The sequence below is a fragment of the Echiichthys vipera genome (genome assembly GCF_963691815.1).
Source record: "Echiichthys vipera genome assembly, chromosome: 10".
In the NCBI taxonomy this organism is placed as follows: Eukaryota; Metazoa; Chordata; class Actinopteri; order Perciformes; family Trachinidae; genus Echiichthys; species Echiichthys vipera.
This window is the reverse complement of record NC_139835.1, coordinates 18,436,085-18,459,935: the sequence shown is the minus strand read 5'-3', so window position 1 is coordinate 18,459,935 and position 23,851 is coordinate 18,436,085. Positions and strand designations below refer to the sequence as shown.

At 40.9% G+C, this 23,851-nt stretch overlaps 2 protein-coding genes across 2 annotated transcripts; one reads left to right on the top strand and one right to left on the bottom strand.

Moving 5' to 3' along the window:
- Positions 1 to 481: 481 nt before the first annotated feature.
- Positions 482 to 3,196, top strand: LOC310953156 (uncharacterized protein). The gene is made up of 2 exons (XM_083922097.1): positions 482 to 2,396; positions 2,507 to 3,196. The coding sequence occupies exons 1-2, from the start codon at positions 783 to 785 to the stop codon at positions 2,663 to 2,665; spliced, it is 1,773 nt and encodes a 590-aa protein (XP_083778223.1). The 5' UTR covers positions 482 to 782; the 3' UTR covers positions 2,666 to 3,196.
- A 969-nt stretch (positions 3,197 to 4,165) lies between these two features.
- itga6a (integrin, alpha 6a) lies at positions 4,166 to 23,310 on the bottom strand (the record flags this gene model as incomplete). The annotated part of the gene is made up of 25 exons (XM_083921044.1): positions 4,166 to 4,918; positions 7,201 to 7,326; positions 7,415 to 7,513; positions 7,610 to 7,717; positions 8,363 to 8,452; positions 8,559 to 8,735; positions 8,842 to 8,944; positions 9,022 to 9,099; positions 9,219 to 9,301; positions 9,392 to 9,478; positions 10,305 to 10,467; positions 10,888 to 11,003; positions 11,099 to 11,242; positions 11,986 to 12,155; positions 12,245 to 12,306; positions 12,392 to 12,481; positions 12,561 to 12,688; positions 13,139 to 13,233; positions 13,318 to 13,511; positions 14,519 to 14,732; positions 15,882 to 16,013; positions 16,140 to 16,401; positions 16,506 to 16,585; positions 16,680 to 16,804; positions 23,120 to 23,310. 25 exons carry the CDS (start codon positions 23,308 to 23,310, stop codon positions 4,754 to 4,756), a joined length of 3,282 nt encoding a protein of 1,093 aa, XP_083777170.1. The 3' UTR covers positions 4,166 to 4,753.
- Positions 23,311 to 23,851: the final 541 nt, after the last annotated feature.

The following is a 23,851-nucleotide window of genomic DNA, read 5'->3' as shown; positions in this document are numbered from 1 at the left end:
TTATACAATAAATGTATAAATTAAACCATTAAGAACATAAATTGCAATGAAATAAATTACCAATCCTGTTGTACGTATCTTGTGTTTTACATATAGATTCATTGTTTTACGTTCGTGTTAATTTTGTTACTTATCGATCCTGCAGGCCTTACAGACCGTTTTATTTGGCAGTGATAGCAAACCTTTTTTAAATTGTATTTTCTATCCGATAACAACGTCATTTGGCGCTGGTGGAGACACATGAAGTTGTTCTCTTGTGACTCAGTACTCTTTGGATAACTATTGCGTTCGGTTTTCCCTGAGGGTTGTTTTGCAGGTGGAATGATGTACCAATCAAATTTCAGTTGGGGTCTGTTCAGGACTGTGATTGGACATCGAATCTGTCAATCTTACTGGGGGAGGCGGGAGTTGTGCGCTGGCAGACAAGACTCAGGGCTAACATAATTGTTGTGTTTCTGTCGTCATTTCCTTTAGGCAACGACAGAAACGGCTGCTAAAAGAAGTGCGAGGCGACGGGCCACGTTTTTGTGAAGGATGTTTTGTTAGTTTTTGGTCGCCGTCTGGGTCGAGGTAACGTTAACAAACCTGTGATTGACTTTATTAACCGCTATCGTCTGGAAAGTCATTGTGGGAGAGAAGCTGTTGCCTCGGTTACGTCAGTTGAACCAGCTCGTTTTTGAGCCCCGCCAAAATCCGCAGAGAAGTTCAACGAGGAAGTGACCATTTTGTGAGTTGGCCGTTTTCTATAACGTGTTATTGAAGTTACGCTCTTTCAAACGAAAATGAGTGGCGGATTCAACTTCGGGCAAGCCTCCTCGGGCTTCGCTTTCGGAGCTCAGAAGCCCGCCGCCGCAGCCCCCGGCACGGGCTTCGGGATGACCACCTCCACACCTGCAGCTCCCGCAGGGGGCTTCGCATTTGGCACCCCTACTCAGGCCGCCACCAATCCTACCAGCTCTTTCAGCTTCGGAACCCCAGCAAAGAGCTCAGCAGCCGGTGGAGGCTTCTCTTTTGGGACCCCCACCGGCTCATTCGGCATGAGCGCTCCTCAAACCACGGCAGCAGCACCAGCAGGGCTGACTTTAGGCACCCCGGCAGCTCCAGCTGCGGTGTCAGGGTTCACCATGATGCCGGGTTTGACTGCACAGACCAACGCTGCTGCCCCCGCAACAGGGGGCTTCGCCTTTGGGACTCCTCAAGCTCAACCCCAACCCCAACTCCAATTCCAACCTCAAGCGGCAGCTCAACCCCAACCTGCAGCACTACCAACAGCCACAGTAACAGCAACTACGGGAGCAGGGAGCCTCTCATTCGGAGGGTTCAGCTTTGGAGCCAACAAGGTCCAAGCGACAACAGCTATGGCCCCTGCTGCTGCCCCTGCTGCTGCCCCTGCTGCAGCAGCCCTTACCGCTGCCCCAGGAGGGGGCTTCAGTTTTGGCAGCAGTGCTCCATCTAACCTCACCATGGGCATCCAGCCCCAGCCAGCCTCCACTGCTGCAGCCACAGCAGGCCAAGGTGGAGGATTTCCCTTTGGAATTAAACCCTCATCAACCCCAGCTCCTCCTGCAGCGACCCAGGCAGCCCCAGCTCCAGGCCCGTCTCTCTTTGCTGCACCCATCTCTACAGCTGCTGCTGTCTCTGCTGCTGCTGCTGCTGCTGCTGCTGCTGCTACTGCTGCTGCTGCAACAGGTACAGGCTTTACCTTAGGTGTAGCTCCTACTATAGCAGCAAGCACTGCCGCTGCTGCAACAACCGCAGCAGCGGGTGGAGGTCTGTCTTTTATGCTCAAACCTCTGGGAGCAGCTACCATCACCTCTGCCACTGTCCCTGCCTCTGTCCCTGCCTCTACTGCCACAACAGGTGCTGCTACAGGCTTTACACTGGGACTCAAACCTGCATCTGGCTTAAGTATGACAGCAACAACTACTGCGGCGACAACACTCACCACAACCACTGCTCCACCAGTGATGACCTACGCCCAGCTAGAGGGTCTCATTAATAAGTGGAGTCTTGAGCTTGAGGACCAAGAGAGACATTTCTTACAACAGGCTACTCAGGTGAACGCCTGGGACCGCATGCTGGTGGAGAACGGCGAGAAGATCACGGCCCTGCACAAGGAGATGGAGAAGGTGAAGCTGGACCAGAGGAGGCTAAACCAGGAGCTGGATTTCATCCTGTCCCAACAAAAGGAGCTGGAGGATTTACTCTGCCCGCTCGAGGAGTCAGTGAAAGAGCAAAGTGGAACCATCTACATGCAGAACGCCGACGAGGAACGCGAAAGAACGTACAAGCTCGCAGAAAACGTGGATGCCCAACTGAAGAGGATGTCGCAGGACCTGAAAGAGATCATCGAGCACCTGAACACATCCAGTGGCCCAGCAGATACCAGTGACCCAGTAAGATCAGACCTAATACAAGTTAAACCTTCCGTAACATTTGTTTTGGTGCTTTGGCATTTATTGTTGAAAATTGAATGAACTTCTGTCTCTTTTTCTCTCCTCCTCAGCTGCAGCAGATCTGTAAAATTCTCAACACCCACATGGATTCACTTCAGTGGATCGATCAGAACTCGGTCCTTCTGCAGAGAAGAGTGGAGGAAGTGTCCAAATTGTGTGACAACCAGCGCAAGGAGCAGGAGAAAACCTTTCGTTTAACATTTGACTGATCTGGAATTAATATAACATGTTGACATAATGATAATTTTTCAGTCGTCCTAAAGAGGGAAGTCTTTTTAGGGGTTGAGATGTTCACAATTCCTGTAAACTTTCTTTTACTTCATCTGTTTTCAGTCGTTTGGTTGCATAAAGATCAATTTGTTTCAATCCAATAGCTTTTATATAGAGTAGTAACAATCAAATCCTGTTCCCATGTAAATTTTATGGTTGTTCTACGTGCAATGATTAAATAAATCTCTGGATTAAAGCTCTTTTGTTAGTAAATAAACATAACTGCCATTTATTTCAGTGTCTATTGTAGTCACAGAGGTAGAGCTTTTGTGCACACATCCAATGTCCCAGTAACATTTGAATTATATCAAAGAATTGACTTGATATTTTCAGGCGGGGCTGAGCGATATGGCCAAAATCTATCCTGATACAAGTCATTTCATATATTTATGATATAACAAAATAGCATGTTTTCTGGTAATTAAATAAATAGCATATGAAAACCAAATGATGAAGCCTATTTTTGTATACTCCTGTGTGAATTAAATACCTCAAAAATGAAAACTGAGTATTTCCTCATTTTATTAAGAACTTTAACCCAAAATTGTATTACATCGTAAAGCGTTGTCCAAATGATGTGAATTCTGCCACAGCACAGTTCAGCAGCTGGTTTTTCCACATCGCGTTAGAGGTGGTATAGAAAGAAAATTACGACAGACGATTTCCGTTCGGCAGACGATTTTTAAGAGACTTGCCGATGGAATTTTCTATCAAGGGCTTTTCTTCATCTTATGTGATAGAAAACTGAATATCTTTGGGTTTGGACTGTTGGTCAAACAAAACAGACAATTTAAAGATGTCACATTGGGCCTTTTCACATTTCTTTTACTATTTTCTGTCGGTTTGTAGATTAACAGAATAAAAATCATTAGTTGCAGCCCTAATTTTATATAGAATTATACTTCTAAAGGCAATACAATTTCACAGTAGCAAGTAGTGGTTAGCACTGTCGCCTCACAGCAAGAAGGTTACAGGTTCGCAACCCGGCCTGGGCCTTTCTGTGTGGAGTTTGCATGTTCTCCCCGTGTCTGTGTGGGTTTTCTCCAGGTACTCCGGTTTCCTCCCACAGTCCAAAGACATGCAGGTGTTGGGTTAATTGATGACTCTAAACTGCCCATAGGTGTGAATGGTTGTCCGTCTCTGTACGTCTCTATGTGCCCTGTGATAGACTGGGGTCCTGTCCAGGGTGAACCCACTTCACGTCTGATGTCAGCTGGGATCGGCTCCAGCACCCCTGCGACCCCAACCCCGGGATAAGCGGTTGAAGATGAATGAAGGAATATGTTTATGGTTTTGAAGCATTTTATTATACTTGACAATTCAACAAGTAAGACAGTCACTTTGGATTAAATCTGTAAAACAAACATTTCAGTTTCCTTTGGGCCATCTTCCCTTTGGATTCCTCACATGGAACAAAAAGTCTTACTTCAGTGATGACCTACAGTTCAGTGTGTGTGCTACCCGAACGCCACAACAGTGAGACGAGGTGAAGAATCAAAAGAACAGAAGTGGGGAAAAAGACCCCTGCTCGCTTTTCCAGTCAGTCGTAGCATTTGTGCACCTTTTAATTAGTGTGAAATTATGTGCCAAAATGTCATTCCAAAAAGGACAGAAGCACTTCTGATGCAACTAAAACTAGAAACGTAAAGCAACAGAGGAACATATACATTCATGTGACACTGAGCTAGCTGTGCGTTCCGTGCATAGACGTTCGGCTTTTAGTGTGACAGTACATTTTCATAAAACAGCAGTGTCCTTTGCCCTTCATCGATCTGCTAGAGAACATGGAAGACTGAAAAAAAAACTCTTTGGCTGCATCACATTATTTTTTATCAAAAAATAAATATACAGTGTACAGACGTATTTAAATATATACAAAACTTACAAAAACATTTCATCTATACAGTGTAAAAATGCAAAGACAACTTATTCCTGTAGAGGAAAATCACTGATTTTCACCAAATTAACAAAAGAAAGGGAAAGAAATAGCGTGTTTGTGGTTGTAAACGGTTTGTACCGTATAAACCTCAGGAGTAACTTTCATTGTCGATCCAAGTTGTCATCCACTGCTTTTTTTCAGAAGGATCAAGCTTGACTTTTCCATCTTTGTACTCTGGAGTTTCCTTTCTTATCCGCACAGCGTGGTAACGAGGGACGCTGTCCTCTTGTTTGGAGCGTTTGAAGAACCCGCACTGGGAAGGGAGATTTGAACAAAACACGAGGCAATATTAAAAAACGCATAAAAGTCAGGAATATTCATGCACGATGTTAACAACGAGAGTGGAGATGTGCAGGAATGTTAAGCATGCTTTGCAGTTTTTAATGGGGAGTTTCAAACAGCCAAGCAGTAAAAGCGATGTCAGCGAAAGCACCTGCAGAGCAGAACAATTACCAAAAAAAGCAGATATTAGAGTATATAATTCCGGTGGAAAATCATCCCATGGTCTTTTTTCGGCACTTACATACATCAAATAAGCCACTGAGACAGTTTTTTCGTGTAACAACTATTAACAGAGAAATCCGGGACAGTCGCTAACTAACACAGATCAGCTCCGAGCAGTACGGTGAAGGCATTAAAACGGCTTTTTTAACCACTAATACTGCTCAAAATAACACCAAACCTCTGCAGCAGCATGATAAGAGTCCCTACACATAAAACCAAGCACCAATGGGCTCCTTCCTTTTGGATTTCATTTGGTAATCGACTTGAAAGGACTTTACTATGAGAGGAGCTGGTACCGGGGCCAGTTGGTAAGTCTTTCAAAAGATCTCTTTTAATAAACTCTGGGTTCACTAACTACATTGTTGGTGCTTTGTTTTATGTGTAGGGACTCTTCTCATGCTACTGCAGAGGTTTGGCGTTATTTTGAGCAATATTAGTGGTTAAAAAAGCCATTTTAATGTCTTCACCGTACTGCCCCGAGCTAATCAGTGTTAGCCCTTTGGAGCTGTTAGCGTCTCTCCTGGACTTCTCCGTTAATAGTTGTTGGACGAAAAAATAACTCTCGATCGCTTATTTTATGTGTTATGTGCCGAAAAAGACCATGGGATGTTTTTTCGCCGAAATTACAATTTAAGCCTGTTGGTAAGAAAATGCATTGATTTCTTAGCAAAATTCAGAGGCACATATTGACCAAATATCAGACACCTTATGATTGTGTCAATTATTTTTTACGTTGCACTAAGGCTCAAATGTAAATGCTCCTGTTTCATCATCTCAGTACAATATGCGTCTGATTGAATTTGCTGCCTGAAATCAGCTGCTGTGGTTGGAAAGTGAGTTCATTAGTTGCCGCAGTAATCACGCTCCATGCTGACAGCTTGTTTTTTACCCCTGTTCAGAGAGTATAAATCAGGCCTCAGCAGAGAGTTTGTCTTTGTCAGAGGGCTGAACATGGATCTCTGCCTTGTGATATGCAGCATCGTATTGGTCTTTTGATGCCCTCTTGAAGAAACCACACTGAGAGGGGGAGCAAGGGTGATGAAGTGTTAAGAGTGACAAACTGAATCAGTGATGATGGCCAACAGCCGTTATGATGTCTTCCATCAAAACACCAGAGAAATACATTTGATTAACAAAATACTTTATCAGAGTCCAGTGTTCATGCTTAAATGTCACCTGACAAAAACTATATTGCTTGTTTATTTTCAGAATAATGTAACCCCAAAGATAACAGGCTGAATTAATTATTTTTTTTCTAGACCATAGACAGTACTCATTATGTAAAAAACACATGTTCAGTAACTTCACTTATTTGTACTGTAGTCTGTATTATAGAGAGTAGCACAGGGAGGTATACAGGATTAACTGGTATAACCATATTAATTTCCTGTACGATATGAATTGTTCATGTTCTGCCATAGCTGAAACAATTGTAACTCTTAAATTGGCAGCAAAAGATATAATATTGTTCGCAGCCCTCTCTTTAACAGGACAGAACGCCGTGGCACACACCAATTTGTCACATAAATGATTTGTAACTCTAATAATTGTATATTAAAAACAATGTCACCACTGAACAGCATGTTTTTATATTCTATGTACTCCTGACAGTAGAATAAGCCAATATAAACCTATAACAAGGCCCAGTCATGCATACAAAATCTTGAAAAACACCATGACACAACTTATTGGTCATACCACCCTGCACCTAATAGGGAATAGAATGTGAAATCATACATATAACTAATATATTTCACCTAGGTGTGGACTAATCTATTATTTATTGATTTCCAATTAATTACATAAGTGTTAAGTCGAGGAGATGTAAAAATAATGGTTAGAACAGCTCGAAATGAGGCCTTTAAAATGCTTATTTTGACGGCCTAAAAATGTTTATTTACTTTGATATGAAGCGTAAGGCTGCACACAGACTGCACCTTTTCTGATCTAATTACACCAAAGGGTCATCTGCTTTTTGCATCCAGTCTTACCAAACGTGAGTGACATGAAGGTGTAACGTCTGTGTCTCACCTTCCAGAGCAGAAACACCAGCAGAGCCAGAATCAAGATGCCTGCGAGAACAGCCACCAGTATGATCCACCAGGGAACTCCAGTGAGCTGAGCTACTGCATCTTCAGGGGACACTACCACTGTCACCTGCAGTAAAAGGAGAACATCCAAGAGGTGAGACAGGATCAAGACACTGAACGCTTATTCATTGGCCGGTAGCTGTTGAGCTGCTTACATCCGCGTGAGGAGTTCTCAGGATCATGTTTTTAGCCTGAGTGTGAAGGACGAGCGAGGCCTTCACAACGATGTGCAAGTTTGAGACAGAGGCGTAGTCCTGTGTAAAAACAAAAACAGCTGCTCAGGTGAGACAGGCGGTTACAACCAAATCACACATGAGGCACGTGGAAACAGTGAGAATACAATGTTTCACCTCGATAAAGGTTGAGTTCCAGAGACGAGACCTCAGTTCAACTGCTGTACTGTTCAGGGACTGCAGGGGGCACTTGAGCACCACACATTTGATCCCCCCGTCACACGTCTGGGGAGGAGACACATCTTTATCTACACGGAGGTATGGATGTGTGATGGAGGAAGTCTTCAGATCCTTTAGTTGAGTATTGGTACTAATATCACACTCTAATAATACTCGATTGATTGTTTAGTTTGTAAAAATGATTTGAAATAAGTTAAAATAATTAAAAGGAAAAGCAGCAAATCTTCCCATTTGAGAAGCTGAAATCAGAATTATTATTATTATTATTATTATTTATTTATTCATTTATTTTAAATATAAATAGTATGAAATCTAATCATATTTTTTTGTCAATTGACTAATCACTTAATCGACTCATCGTTTCAGCTGAACAAATAAGGTAAAAATAAAAAATAAGGTGGAAATAGGTCAAAACAGCAATAAAGTGACAGTAAAGTTATAACATAAACAGTAAACCGTATCCGTCATTATTCTGTTAAAGTAGTGCAAATAGAAATCAAGTAAAGTAATAACATAAACAGTATCCTGCTGTATTGAAATAGTGCCAATTCATATGTTTTGTGTGCAAAAATCAGAATTTGTAAAGCAACCCCAAGTACAATGAAAGGAGAAGACTTCAGTAACTTAAGTACCTCAAATAGAGTACTTGAGTAAATGTACACATGTACATCTCCACATAAAAAGACTCACCAAAACTTTTCTTTTGACTGACAGTGAAGACTTTTTGCCGACACTTTTTCTTTCTCCGATCTCACGTTTCGTCCTGGACGCAGGGGTCTCCTGTAAGAACATTCCCTCTCGTTAATTCAAAGAGGAATGAAGCAGACTTCTGGCCGGTGCTGATTTTACTTTGAGTACTTGGAAATGAAAGGTTTAAAACTACTACCTGGATGTATTTGAGGGAGTTGATTTCAGACTCAGGAGAGCAAAGGATGTTCTCCGGTCCTGCAGAGGAGACCTTCACCAGGTAGAGAAGCCATTTACCGTCTTTGTTCCATTTGGGCCACTGAATGTGAAGCGAGGCTTTGACAGAAGACTTAAAAGACTTCAACAAGTTGTTTATCTGCAGGAGAAATCCATATGTCATGATTTCCTACACTGAGACTATCTTATCTGACAGCAGTGATGTGATAATCGTGCACTGGTGCAGGTCAGATGAGGGAACTTACTCTGAATGTGTAAGTGATCAAACTTCCAATCTCTTCTTCTGTCTTCATGGCACTCTCACCTTTCACAGCACCTCCAAAGGAAACTTGATTAGGGCTGGCTTCCCTGATGAAAACAAGCAACAATAGGTATTCTACATACTGATGGAGGCACATTATCTGTAGTCACGCTAACACACTTACCCGCTGATCGACAACGGCAATTCAATGATTACTTTAGCCCTCACTTTCACAGGGGGGATATTTTCTTGCACACTTGTTCTGAAAGCAAAAAAAGACACCAGTACAGTTTTACAACTTTTTTTTCTGTTTACATTAATGGAAACATATCTGAAAATACGGGGAAAAGGAAAAGCATGTAGCAGCAGTATGCCACTTACGTATGGAGCTGCAGGTCGACGCCAATCTCCGTGGTGTCGAAAAGAGTCTTATCCACAGGGCTCAGGATGATGTAAAATGTAACCTGGTGCAAAAAAAAGGTTGAAAAAAACATCTTTCACATTTGAAGTGCAATAAGTAAGCGTGAGGGTGAACATGTGACACAAGTCTGTACCTTTGAGTCTCTCTTAAAAGGATTCCCCAGCTCACAGTCTGCTTGAGAGCCGTTCTGATTGGCTGTGCAGATAATCAGCTTTTCCATCTGAAAAGAACACATTATAAACTTGGATCAACAAACAAATCAAAAAGCAATTAGTTTGTCAGAACTGAATTAGACTTTAGACTTTTTTTATGGTATTTCATGGCAAGGCTGTCAGTTGGATGATTCATTTCACAAGTACTGGATGTATCCCCATGTGACTCATATAGACCTAATACAAAATCTGTCACTACACTGGACACAGGATACACCTCTTGGGATTTTAGTGCATTTTCTATATATATATATATTTTTTTATAAATATTATTATGGAAAATTCATGTTTTTTAAGTCAGTGGTTTTATAATTGATAATCACTTCAATGCACAGCTGCAAAGAGCCATCAATAGAAAATCAGTAGTTTGGCCATTAGGGCTCTGTGGTGTGAATTTTTGGTCAATCTCACAATCTCAATGGATATGACACCAAACAATTTGTTATGGAGGACTGAACCGACCAAAATAAATAAATACATACATAAAATGCACCTGTGCAATATATTTATACATTTTCCTTTTCATGTAAAAACAGTATTTTTTATACAGCATCCATAGTTTTAACATTTATTCTGATAGACACTTTTTGCACCTATTAACAGTGTTATCTGTTGCGCGTTGTCTTGTGTTTTAAATTCTTAAATATGTCTATTCAATTTCTAAAGTTTATTTGTATTTTAATACGCACCAAACAGAGTTGCATCTCCAATCTCCTTGTTGCTCTGCCACAATGACAGTAAAGGCTTTTTGTAGCCTAAGGTGTTTAATCTAATTTAATAGGTCCACCATATAACATCATCATCATTTACATTTTTTCCAGATCTTGTTTTTACCATTGTGTGATGTGAACGGACTCCAGAATATGACAGCGTATCTGGGAAAGTCCCCACCACCTTTGCCTCATAAGCATCATCTCCATTCATGTTGTTGACTGTCACACGCAGAGCCAGGTCCCTCTTCTCATAATTTTGATGAAACTCAGGGATGTTGTTCTTGCTGCAAATACATAAACAAAGAAGCTCACCTCAGGTAGGATTTTATAGAAAAATAGCTTCCATTAAAATTGGCTTGTATGGCGAACATTTTATCCAACCATTGCCCACTTTTCCATCCAACAGACACACAGCAACATACATGTTTATTTTAGCCCTGGTTTGTGTACTCAGCTCCTTCCATGTTGTGGGCTGGACGGGTATCAAACTGTGGACCTGTCTGAACTTGTCTGTCTTTTCGGGCTATGCTTTCATATCAGTGGGTCGTTGGACTAGAGAGACGCCACCATACAACCATCAGTCGGCCCACAGTAAGTGAGGCCCAAAAATAAAAGAGTTAATCGTGGCAGAGCTTGTCTTGTCTTTCACTGTAATTTCAGATTTAATTAATATATTTGACTTAATTTAATCACATTTTACTCACGTGGGTAATGGAGAGTAGACATCTTGGTTGCTTTCTTTGTAGTATAATTTGTACTCCATCTTCAGGTTACTCTGGCAAATACGATCACTTCCACATCCTTCTTTTACAAAGTTGACCTGCAGCGACAACAAATAACAAATCCGTGTACAAACTTTGCTCCACTGTGAACCTTTCGTCACTAACTACATAATAACTGCTGTAGTCTGTTTACCTCTGTGACGTCTTTGCCTGGTTGAGAGGAGTCTAGTATGGGCATGAGCTGAGGGAGGCTGTTCTTTGTCTTCTGTCGTTTAGTGCCCACAATTTCTGCTGACACCTCAATGGGAATGCTGCGCATCTTGTCCTTAATATTTTCCTGTGCAAATCAGAAACAGACGTCATAGTATTAAGCATAATGTTTACTTATACATGCATTCTATTATACAGAGAAACCTTTCTCTGTATAATAATTTTACAAAAAAATCAATCCTTTTTTGAAGGTTAAAGCAGTCATAACTATCTTGATATTGTTGCAAATACATACTGTAAGGCTACAAACACATAAGGTTGCAACGATTATTTCCACTATTGATTGATTCATTAATTAAACCTCTGTAGGTGTCCATAAATAGTGCACTTTTTCATTTCCCAAAGCTTTAACAGAGAAGCTGGAACGAGATAATGTTTGGGATCTTTACTTGAAAAATGTCTGATATGACTAATCAATTATAAAAATAGAGAACGATTTATTTTTTTGTGTGGATCAACTCATTGATTAATCAACCAATCGTTTCAGCTTTATAATTTGTGTAGAATAGGATTTAAGAGGCTGAGAGAATGTGGAGTTGTTTAGTATACAAGAAAACAGCTTGCAACTCCAAAAACTAATTTCTCTGAGACATCAAATTGAATGATGATATATTGCTACAAAAATACCTTTTCTAATAAAACTATTTTGTTTACCAACATATTTTGCAAGCGGTACTGGCTGAGTGTGATCACATATTTCAATAAATTCCTCCAAGAAGTGCAGACTAACTCAGTTTATTCCTGGTTGTCGTTTTCCGAGTGAAATTTATCCTGTAGATGTGATTTAACTATGTGGCAGACATGTTTCACCTTGAGTTTGGCTGTTATCTTGATGCATGTTTTCTGGTTTTGGGCGCGGAGGTCCAAGGTGCCGTTAAACTGGTAATCTGTTTCAGTGCGGGATTTGTTAAGGAAAGTCACTCTGGAGGGCAGCCCATGTTTCCTGCGTTCTCCGTCAGCCTCGACATAGTAGCCGATAGCTGCAGTGAAGAGGGAAGCATGTGTAAGAACAACTGAACAAATCTTTGTAAAATAAGTCAGGTTTTTTTTTTTTTACCATTCCACTTACTTAGTCTTGGGTTGTAGGATGCAGGGTTTGCTTTGTAGGAGAAGCATGCGTCCACGGAAAAGCTAAGGATAGGACATGGATTGTTTTTACCAACTCTAACAGAGACAGTTTTGACTTTTAGGTCTGCTGAAATGTAAGAAAACCTACCAGATGCTTTTACCGCAGGTTTTAATTGTGAGGTCAATTTCCTGGGGAGATATTTTGACATCCCTCCTGATGCTAATGACTGGCCGTGCCCTGAAAAAAAGGTTGAAAGGTTGAATGAAGTTGTGGTACAAATCTAGTTTGAATTGACTTCTAAAAATGTAAATATTACCTGAAGATCAGGGCTGTGTCCGACAGAGAGCCTACAGCCACGTCTGGATAAGAGTTACTGTCCAAGTCCATGTTCCCTGCTAAAGAATATCCAAAGAGTCGCATGTTGTGTTCTTTTCCTGAAAGGATCTGTAAAAAAGGAGAAATCATTTAAAAATTCAAACTTAAGAAACTTGGTCAGCAAATGCATAATATAACATTCAAATGTTTCTTATTTGGTATCAGGAGCTAACATGATGAAGACTATGTATCAAAATGAATGAAATCATCGTGGGGAAAAGGTATTGTTTTCATCTCATTCTTCATCTGCAGACACATTTCATCACTGTGATAGTGTCACAACCGTGCAACATGCAGTCTCAGAACTTTACAGTAGTTTGAAGAAGGCTAGCAAGGGTCCCAAAAGTAGGGAAATAGCAAGGAAGTAGGAAAGGGGCCATTGTTTGCCCCACTTTACATCCCCTGGCCTGATTTGATGCCCATCACAAGATGGTCTCTAGTTTAGTATCTGTATGTGATCCATTGTTAATATAAAAATATTGCTAACAGCCACTATAAAAAAATCTCCAGAAAACTGACCTGTGCAGGGCTGGTTCTGATTCCTCGTGCAGAGCCATGATAAATGTAGACCTTTCCTGCACCACCGTCATCATAAGGAGCTCCGATGGCAATGTCTGTATGAGAAACATACCAGTTTACGTGACAGAGACTGATCAGGAAAACATAAATAAAGCTACAAAACGACAGCCAAATCCAACCTTCATACGAGTCTCGATTGATGTCTCCTATGTTCTCCACTGCCAGTCCAAACATCGAGTCTTTCGTCCCGTTGAGACGGACAGGAGTGATTCTTTCCCACCTTCCTGCCTGGTTAATGTAGACGTAAACGGCTCCTCCAATGTCTCTGTCCTTCATGTAGAACTGAGGGGCCCCTACAACTATGTCTTGCCATCTAGATCAAAGAGGAGAGGTAAATATTTAATATCATACAGACTATGAAATAAATAGTCCACTATCAATGTTAAAAAATGTAGTTTCCGATAAGCAAAGGCGCAGATTTCCTTTCAACACAGGGGGGGACACATATCTAGCGGGGGGTCTGGGGGATCTCCCCTGTAAAATTTTGGGCATCAATCGCTGAATTTCCTAACTTGACTCTCGCCAGATGAATTTCGTTCCGCCTTGCTTCACTCATACATCTGGGATCTCTCCATTAGAGGGTTATTTCAGTAGGCTGGGCGTTGTCAAAAATCCTTGCACATGATTGTATAAACCACTTGTCCATCATCTTTATTGACGTGATACTTCAACCACTCAAATCGAAACCAACCCGTGACACTGATGAGAGCGACACAGGGAAAAGCCAAACCCGGATGGGAGAAGGGCAAAAACATGGTTTCCACCAACAAAAGCCTTCAGAGCCGTTCTCTGGCGTTCTTGTAAAAAATAAATATTCTCTAGATTGGACAACACTGATGAAATAGCAGCATCCATGTTGACGCCTGCTTCCTCGATGCGAGCCCCTATTGTTGTCTGAATCACAACAGTCGCTTCTCCGCTACGTCACATCTATAAAACCCCCGCCCGGCGATCCTGATTGGCTCAACCCTTTTTTGCAGACCCTGAAATCCCTCTGCAATGGATCGATCCCAGATGGATGAGTGGAGCTAGACGGAGTCAGGGCGGAACGAAAGTCATCTGGCGATAGTCAGGTTATGAATTTCCTGCATTCTGGTGGATTATTATGCACTAAATTTATTGGGGAAATGCATTTATTTATGTAAAGGAAAGGACAGGTGACAATTTAAAATATAAAGATAATAATATTTTTGCAAATGCACATGCTAAATATGTAGGGGGACGTGTCCCATGCGTCCCTGCTGGAATCTGCACCCATCCCAATAAAATAAAATAATCTTTTTACTAAAGCAGAGTAAAGGCGGTGAAAAAGTTTCCTACCCATCACCATTCAGGTCAACCACAGCCAAGTCATATCCAAAGGAGGATGCGAGTCCTGGCCCGTACAGGGTGTGCTCCACCAAAAGTCTGGCGGAGGTTTCGCTCTCTTTCTTCAATAGGACCACAGCTCCACTATGATTGGCTCTGGGCGCTCCAGCCACCACCGTCAGGTCGCGGCTCCTGGTGATGCTGTGTCCCGAATCAAGGGAGAATCCTTGAGTGTGAGAGGCGGTGTAGGACATAAATATCATATTTTACCCTTATTTCTCCCTAATTTGGAATAGTGAGTTCCTCTATATCCCACACAGTCCTCTCTTTTAACCTCCCAGTGAGGACTAAAGTGAGACTGCTTAAATACACATGACCAGATCACAATGCCCTCCCATCTCCATGCAGTTGCCCTGACCATCCTGTATGAGTCGCTAGTGCAGCAACAACGAGAAGATCTCTCAAAGCTTCTACTAACACTGCAAATGATGTTTACTGCAGCGGTTTCCAAAACTTTTTTTATCTTCTAATCAGCCAGAAACGTTATCAACTGGTAACAATACTGTGGAAACTACTAACAAAAAGAGTGAAGATGAAGCTCATCTAAAAGACTTGAAGACTTTGAAGCATGCTTGTCATTAGTTTCAGATGTGCAAATGAAAAATACCATTTTCCTCAAACTGACAGTATATTCTTCCATATAAATAATGTATGTAAACTAACATTCTCAGACACTGGTAAGTGCTATTGTCGTAATTAAAATTTCAAAGAATGAAGGGAAATGAATGTTTCAAATGCAGTTTGAATGGAATGAATCCATTCAGCCACTGTGGAGATATCAATGTCTAAAGTCAAGAAAGTTAGGTAGGTTTGAAGGAGTAAAACATCAGTAAGCTATGTGCTGTATGTGGGTTATTTCAGCATACCGAAGCGAGGAAACGTATATCGTCGCTGAAAATATAAAGACTGAAAGCTCTTAAATGTGTCATACTAAGAGGACAACATATCTATGTTGGGCAACATAGATATGCTCCCAAACTAATGGCATTATTGACGGCTCAGTTCCAGCAATTACTGCAATGCAGCAACTGATTAATTATGAGTTACACCTGTGTTTGTCAGGTCAAAATGTCTGCTGTGAGAACGGACTCTTCAACTTGATATGTTTCATCTGATCATGTGTCTTTAGCAGTAAAACCTCAAAGACTGAAGAATAATCACGAGACAAAACTAGAAAATATATCAGTAAAACACTGCTCATGCCAAATATGTAAGCAATGCTCTGACCAACGGAGGTAGTGCAGTACATCGCTCAACCCACAGGATACAAGTGACCCACAAATAGAGCTCATCTCTTTTGAAGGTAGACACCTACCGAGGTAGCTGTTGGCAGGTACAGGCACGAGCTCGGGGTTCAAGAGATGCTCGTCTCCTACTTCATACGGGCCGTCATCGTAAAATCCCATCTCTAGCAAAGTGTTGTTCTTTTGCTCCACCCGCACCATGCCTGCAGAAATGTTTAGTAGTACAAACATCCCATTACTTATTTTAGCAGAATGAGAAACTTCATTCTCCCAAGAAATAAGGTAGCAGCACTGTGTGTTTCTGTAGGGGTGTGTGGTTAGTCAGTGACCTTTCCAGTTGTAAGCTCCTGGTGCTCCAAACACCACATAATGGTAGTCCTTGGTGAAGGTGGCAGCCAAACCCTGCTGGCAAGATCCAAACATCTCGTGGCCTCTGGCTCTGCCCTCACAGAAGTTCCAGTTACCTCCGTCTTCATCAGAGGACGAGTCGATGGTCAGGTCTTGACTCAGGACGTAACAGCGCCCGGTGATGTCCCGGGACTCCTGAGGCGTGTTCACAAACAAACGCCTCTGATAGCGATGAGCACAAGTCTGAAATTACAAACAGCAGAGTTTAAACCCTAAACTAACAGATAAGACCGCACCGGGACTCGAAGTTACTGGGAATGATGGTTCAGACGCTCGGCTTGACTCACCACAATCTTTCCCCCAGGTCCCTGGCTCTGAACTGTAACCCCCATCCACTGATTCTCCTTGTTCTCAATACGTATGTTCTCTTTCAAAATTTAAGAACACAAAGGTGTGAGCACTTATATTCATTCTTGAGCTCAGGAAACAGCGTAGTTTATGCAGACAGAAAGATCACTCACCTTCATTATCAAATTCAATGCGCTCACAATGGTTGGACTGTGTGATTTCACATTTATAAAGCCCCCCTGTGATGTTGGCGGTCTGTGTTCCCAAAGCCCTGGCTCTGGGTGCACCAATCAACAGCCTGAAGAGAAAAATAAAAACAGTATTATTGACAGATATCTTGACAGGTACTGAGATTTACTTTTTTATGTAGCTACCTGTTAGTTTCACCTTCAGTGTAAGCAGCAGCTTGTTGAATTTAGCATGTGTATGTGAGAAGATCAACAGAGGGCGGCTGTGACAGTGGTCGCATTTTCTGTCTAAAAAAGGGATGCAACGCGACTTCTTCGCCCGTGAAAGGCTGGCTGTGTACAAAGAGCTGCTGTGTTTTGTGATAAGACACAAAACTTTTGTATGGGACAGTAGACCGATGCGAAGAGCAAAGAAGCAGTGAAGCATTCAATTTGGAGCATGCTCAGTCCAATAATAATTTATTTACTTCTACCTTGAACCCACATCCTCCACACAGCCTTATCAAGCTAGATGTAAGCTGATAGCAGCAACTCGGATGAAGTAATCAGATGAAAGCTGTTCAAAACTTTTCTTTTACACATACATTTAAGGACTTGTACTAGACACAGACAAAGATATATTGCCCGTTATGTGATTTTAAAGTCACAATATTTTACAGTAGTTAGGACCTTGACATGAATATCTGATTCCGGACTCTGCAAGTAAAAAAAATAAATGAAAAAACTCAATGATTGAATATTGTCAACTGCTATTATCATTCATTTACTGGAGATGCTCTGGAAGGCCGTTTCAGAGGACAACTAGCATCATGTCTGTGCAAAGGATGATTCAATTTGGTTACAGCAGGCATAGATGTGCTTTCTGTTTGCATATTATCACAGGTCACATTCAGGTGACCATAACTGGAGACGACTGGGAAATAATTGAAACCTTTAAGAATAGATTTGTAACTTTAAAATCAAGCAATGAACAAGCTAATCTTGACATCTCCGTAATGTGATGGTAACTTGCTGACACATCTTTAAGCTTTTACACACTGTCACATTCTTGCATGATGTGTACAGTATGTTGCACAACTTGTGAGGTGGTAAGAGGAAACTAAGGCTGGCCATATTTCCTGTCAGAGTTCACCCTGGAGAATGTAACAGCAATTGTTTTTCGAAGATAGAAGTATATAAAAGACTACACTTGTTTTTCCACACTGTTGTTCTCAACTTGGTTCATAGTTTTGTAGTTAGCATAATTTAGCCTCTGGAGGACTTAAATAAATAAATAAATAAGACTATGACAGACTAAACTTCCATAGCTGCACACCATGAATATTATTATTATTATGCATATGAATTTATGAGACTAGAGACTGGCTATTTAACAACCTGACTATATATCTAAACTAGTAACACACGATTCTGAAACGGGACATTTATGGCCAGAATCCAGAAACCTGAAAGACTTAACACTCTGGCTTGATTTGAACTTTTGCCAAAAAACTGTTCTGCCATCTAGAAAACTTCTGCTGTTACCCTGAAAATGACCTTTGAACGAATTTTTCAACCCAAATAAAAAAACTGCCTGATAAGGCGATTTGTCACACTGAAGTATAATTTGAATGATTGGCATTGATTGAAATAAGAGGTTTTAACTTTGTATGACATTTCCTTTATTCTTATTTCATTTTAAGTTTATTTGATGGAAGCAAATGTTTATCTCCAGTTCCCAGGCAGGTGAAATTGTGATGGGATTCGGGGTTATAGCACACATCACAATGGTAAGCTGCGCTATCGCGTGTGTGAGTTGACCAGGCTTCTTACTGTGAAGGAATTCTCTCCAAAGACGGAGAGGAAATCCTCTCCACCCTTTTCTCCTCCCTGTGACTCTGCACTTCCCTCGGTAACTATTGATCTGAGGGCCGGCCCTGTGGCTCTTCATTTGTTAAACGAGGACTCTTCCTGAGGAGGTCTGATGTGAAACTGAAGACCAAACTGAAAACCCTCTCCTCAAACAAAGCCCAGTGAAATGCAAATACAACCAAGAGTCTTTACAAAGTAAGCTTCAGGTTAACATTTACGCTTCTGAGCAACAGCGGTTCAGCGCTACGAGAACTGCAGAACATTTACACACAATGACAACGTTGTAATTTCATATTTTCCAACACACACAATTTGGATAATCAGTTCATTGTTCCAGATTTTCAAAAGATGGATGAATGTGAGGATTTGATGCTTTTCTTTGTGATAGTAACAAGCTATTAAAAAAGATCACCTTCAGGAAACCTTTCACTATTTTCTGACAAAATATGAATTGAGATAATAATCTGCAGTTTCACTTTTTATAAGAATAATTGTCATTTGCAGCCATATCTAGATTTTGCAGGTGTTTATGCAGGAAAACACCACATTTATGAAGAGACAGTAACACAGCTGTCAAGGGAAACACCTTCAACTTAACCGCAAAGCTACTCTGGAAAGTGACAGTTGTAGAATTTAGCATGTAACTAAGTGGTGACATTGACATTAACATGCAACACGGCCATTTCGCACTAGTTTTTGAGTTTAAAATTGTTTTTTCCTGGATTTTAAAAACAATGTTTGCTTGTGATGCTGACATAGACTCGTAAAATGGAGCTATAGATTAGTCAGAAACATTATTTGAGAAACTTTCTGAAATTCAACCAAAGCAGAAGGCCGTATTCTTTACAGACGATGCACGCTACAACTGCCACAGAGCCTGAATCCAGTATCACCCAAGCCACCACATCCCATCATGCAGCGTGTCTTTCAGTGCAGTGTAAATGGGAAAACACAGTAACTGGTGTGGGTTTACACAGTGATTTCACTGGTCTTTGTTAACAGATGTGGTCCAGTGCTCCCACAGCTGTGCACTTAAAGCCACAAGAACTGCTGCAGCTGTTCTGTTTCAGTTTACACACACAGACGCACACACACACACACACACACACACACACACACACACACACACACACACACACACACACACACACACACACTTGATTGGTGCTGACCTGTGATTGACTGGGTACACATCATCACATAAGAAATCATGAATAATCACTACTGATAGTGATCAACTTTAAGTAAAGAATACAGTTTAAAAAAACGACTAAGTCGCCTGTTTTAAACGTGTTTATTGACCTTTTTTTTAAAAAAGTTACTCAAAATCTTTTGAAAGTTCAGTTTGAAGTTTGAGTGGAATGTCTCGAACTGATGATTCACTGATGTATTTAATCTATCAGGTTACATGTGCACAGATGGCCGTGCGTGTCCAGTCAAATGTCCCTTTTCTCTGGTTTCATTCAGAGGATGTTATATCCACATCATTAACCCAACACATTATTCATGAAAGAGGCATCCAGTTGCCTCTTTGCAAGACGCCACATTATGTTCAATCTCATTTTGAAACATCATTTTGACCTCCTTGTTTCTTCCACCCATCACAAAACAACACTTTAACCACTCTGAGAAGCCAAGTTCTGCTTCCAGTGAAGCCATTAGAGTAACAGCATGGACAGAGTTGCATACAAGGTTGTAAACAATATAAACGACAAATAACTTGAATCACACATGCTGCTCAACAAATATAATATACGTTCAGAAAGGACCCCTCTCTTCACATGTGCTTTATTATAATGACATTAATGTGTGCGGTGACAGCCAGAAGACTTTCACAGCTGCTAGTGATCATCCGAAAAATGTTCGGATAAGAACAGAAGCGGCAGATGCAGAGTGTGTAACACGTTGCTGGCTTCAATGTGCCTCACAGCTTTAAGTTAGACAGGGCAGTTACCTATTTCTGTGTGCTCTACAGCTTTCACATGACTCGTCTGGCTCGTAATCTCAGGGTCACATGAGGATTTGGAGCTGATATCAAGGCCAAGGAGGGGGGAGCTGCAGTCACTTACACTAATGTGGAACGTTTCGATACAGTAACACAGAGGAAATGTGTTTTCAACCAGGATGTGAGAGGATATTATAGGGCTGAAAGTTATGACTGACTCAAATATATATGCAATTAATGTGAGTAGAGCTGAAACAGTTGGCCGTTCATTAGTCAGAGGAATGACAGAAACAAAGGTTTAGCCCAATAGGAAACTATCTTTGATTGATCGATAAATTGTTTGTCACTTTTTAAGCAAATATGACAAACCTCTAACTCAAGCTTCTTAGTCTTGATGATTTGATGCTTTTCTTTGTCTAGCGTGCTCACAAACAGGTTTTTTTCTCAGTTCTGGGCTACTGAAAGCTGAAACTATGGCTGGGTGCCAAAATCTTCAATTGGATAGAGGTCATTTCATATCATATCTTGGAAACCATATATATCACGATATAGAATGTTTTCTGCTAATTTAATAACCACATGGTAAAGCCCTTTTGTATACTGTGTGCATTAAATACTTGTCAAATGATAATTACTGAGTATTTTCTCATTATTTAAAACATTAAGTGCAAAAATGAACGTAACATGCATCCAAATGAATTAAATATTGCCGTAATGTGGCTTGGCCACTGGTTTTTGAAACATTCCGATAGAAAATATGTTTTGACATAATATGTCGTTACATTGTACTGAACAAAAGTTCATATATGATCAAAAAAGCTTTAAAAATGATACATTTCAGAGGACAGAACCTGCACAACTTTGGCATTTTCCTTGAAAAACTATTGTGAAAATTTTTGATTGATTCATTTCTTTGGATCAAATGATAAATGTGCCTACAGTAACCTGTTAAATACGCTAACTTAAGCAAATGCCCAAAATAATGAAACCGTGCAATGATGCTGTTTCAGTGCTCAATAGGCAGCTTGTGCACATGTTGGCAGAATTGTGTGTAGTATAACTGGAGCAGATTCCTCAGATCAGCTTGTAAGCGAGGTGGATCCTCACTCTCCTCTTACTTTTACTGGCTGAAAACCAACTAACAGGCCAGTGTCACATTTCGAGCCTTTTGTTTGGTTTGCCCAATAAATATGACTTTCACTCTCTTTACCCTTGTCAACTCTGACAAAATGTAAAAGTGCCTCTTTTTAGGATACAGGCTTCTTTGTGCACAAAATGACCCGGCCCATTTTCATGACCAGTACATTCACGAAACACTTCTCAGATAAAATTCCACAAGTTAAGTCTTATCTATGTGATCTCTGGGAAATCTCTCCAACCTTGTTATAAGGGCTTCTTCTCCACGCTCTGTGTATCTCAACATGCTGCTGCAGGGTCCTGTTCCTGCTAACCAGTGGATAACAAAGTAGATCTTGCATGCAGGCTCAAGCTGGTTGCAGGCTTTGACATGCCACCCCCTCTCCTCACTTTACCCCCGTTACACTGTCCACACATTGTGTGGCAGGTTGACCAGACTCACTACACTGATGTCTTCTCTTCCCCCCTCAGGGCTTGCCAAAGGAAGTTATTTACTGAAGTGTATACGTTGCATAAGTAGGAATCTTTGAAATGCTGCTTTACAATTTAACCGCTGTTACTCTCATTCTGGCACAAGCTGAAAACGGTTCTGACCTGGTTCGTATGAATGTCTGCCTGAAATGTGCGACAGGCTGAGTACTAGATGCATTAGTCCACTTGCAATTAACGCTCACTGAAATCATCTCTTCTCAGTATATTGTTCTTTACGGGAAAAACTGTTGTATTGAAATGACTGATATTTCCAGTAAAAATCTAAATGTAACACTTACACTGAACACATAAAAACAAGTTTAAATATAGACAATCTATCAAAGGCTATAACTAACCATTATTTAGGCTTTTATTATAATTGATTCATCTATATATTAGTCAATAACATGAGCCCAGTGTTAAAACTGCTTATTTAATCTCACCAACAGAGGATGTTTAATTTACAATGATATTAAAAAAAGAAAAGCATCAAAGCCTCCCAAACTATCCACAGAATAACTTTTTGTCCTGACAAATGATCCGTTGACAATAAAATAATCTACCAACAGTGGCAACATTACTCTCCTCTCAGTGCTCCTTCAGTTTGACCTACAGGCACATTTGCATCACAGCTATAACCTTTGTTTATTCACTTGTTGCCTTTAAGCTCCTTTCCATTTTATATTCAAAGCACCACAGGGAGACTCTATTGAACATTAGAACAAAAACAGGAACACTGTGGGCTTTGGTTGATTACTACAGCAACATTGTAGCAACATCACAACCAGGGGATGGAAATCAGTGCTTGCAAATGGCAGAATTCCTAAATTAACTAAATGTGTCCTGCTCAGATTAAACATAAATTAGACAGAAATAAACTTAAAGATCTTTAATAGTTCAGATTGACTTGTGTCGGTAATTTAACTGCACCTGTCCCGTCAGGTGCTATATAATCAACTATCAAAGATGAAGATGAAAGCAAACAGAGCAGTAGAGATGTGCAATTAAAGGCACCACTCACATTCTTTTATCCGGGCGGAGTTGCTGGTGCATGGCGAGAGAAAAGCCGAACAGACTGCCGGGCTCTCCGTCTTTCCTGATGACCTGACTGGTGTCCAGGTTGAAGGCGAGCACCAAAGTCGGCTCCAGAAAACAAGAATAAAATAATATGAGTGCAGCATAAGCAGCGGGAGGTGTTCCCTGCGGCAGCATTGCGGCAGCGCTGTACAGATGTGTCCAGTAGTCCTGAAGTTAAGAGCCGCTGACCCTGCTTCTCCTCCCCGCTCAGCCCGGTGCTGTTTGACTGAAGGCTGCTGCTGGTTGTTCCCCCGCCGGCCTCTGCGCTCCTGCTCCACAGCGCCCCCTCCGGTCAGCAGGGCGAACAGCAGGGGGCCGCCTGCTAGAGTAAAGGGACAGGTTGTTGTTTTTTGTTTGTTTGTTTTTTAAATCTAAATTTGAGGTAGTACATATGATTAAAAAGCCAGTGAAATTTATTTATTTATTTATTTCATCCCAATTTACTTATATGTCTACAAAAGTACTAAACACGAGGGCAAATGCATAATAAATACATGTATGTGCCTTTATTAGGGCTGTCAGTTCATTGAAATATTTAATTGCATGATTGTCAATGGTTAAAAATGAATTTCACTTTTTTTAAAATCTGTTCTAAATGTATCTTAAGGGGAATTTTTTTGAGTTCTTCATACTCTTCTCAACATGGGAGTGGAAAAATATGCTTGCTTTATGCACA

Coding starts and splice junctions, on each gene's coding strand:
- LOC310953156 (XM_083922097.1), top strand. CDS start 783: ATGAGTGGCGGATTCAACTTCGGGCAAGCCTCCTCGGGCTTCGCTTTC. Junction 2,397..2,506: donor CAGCAGATACCAGTGACCCA/GTAAGATCAGAC, acceptor TCTCCTCCTCAG/CTGCAGCAGATCTGTAAAAT.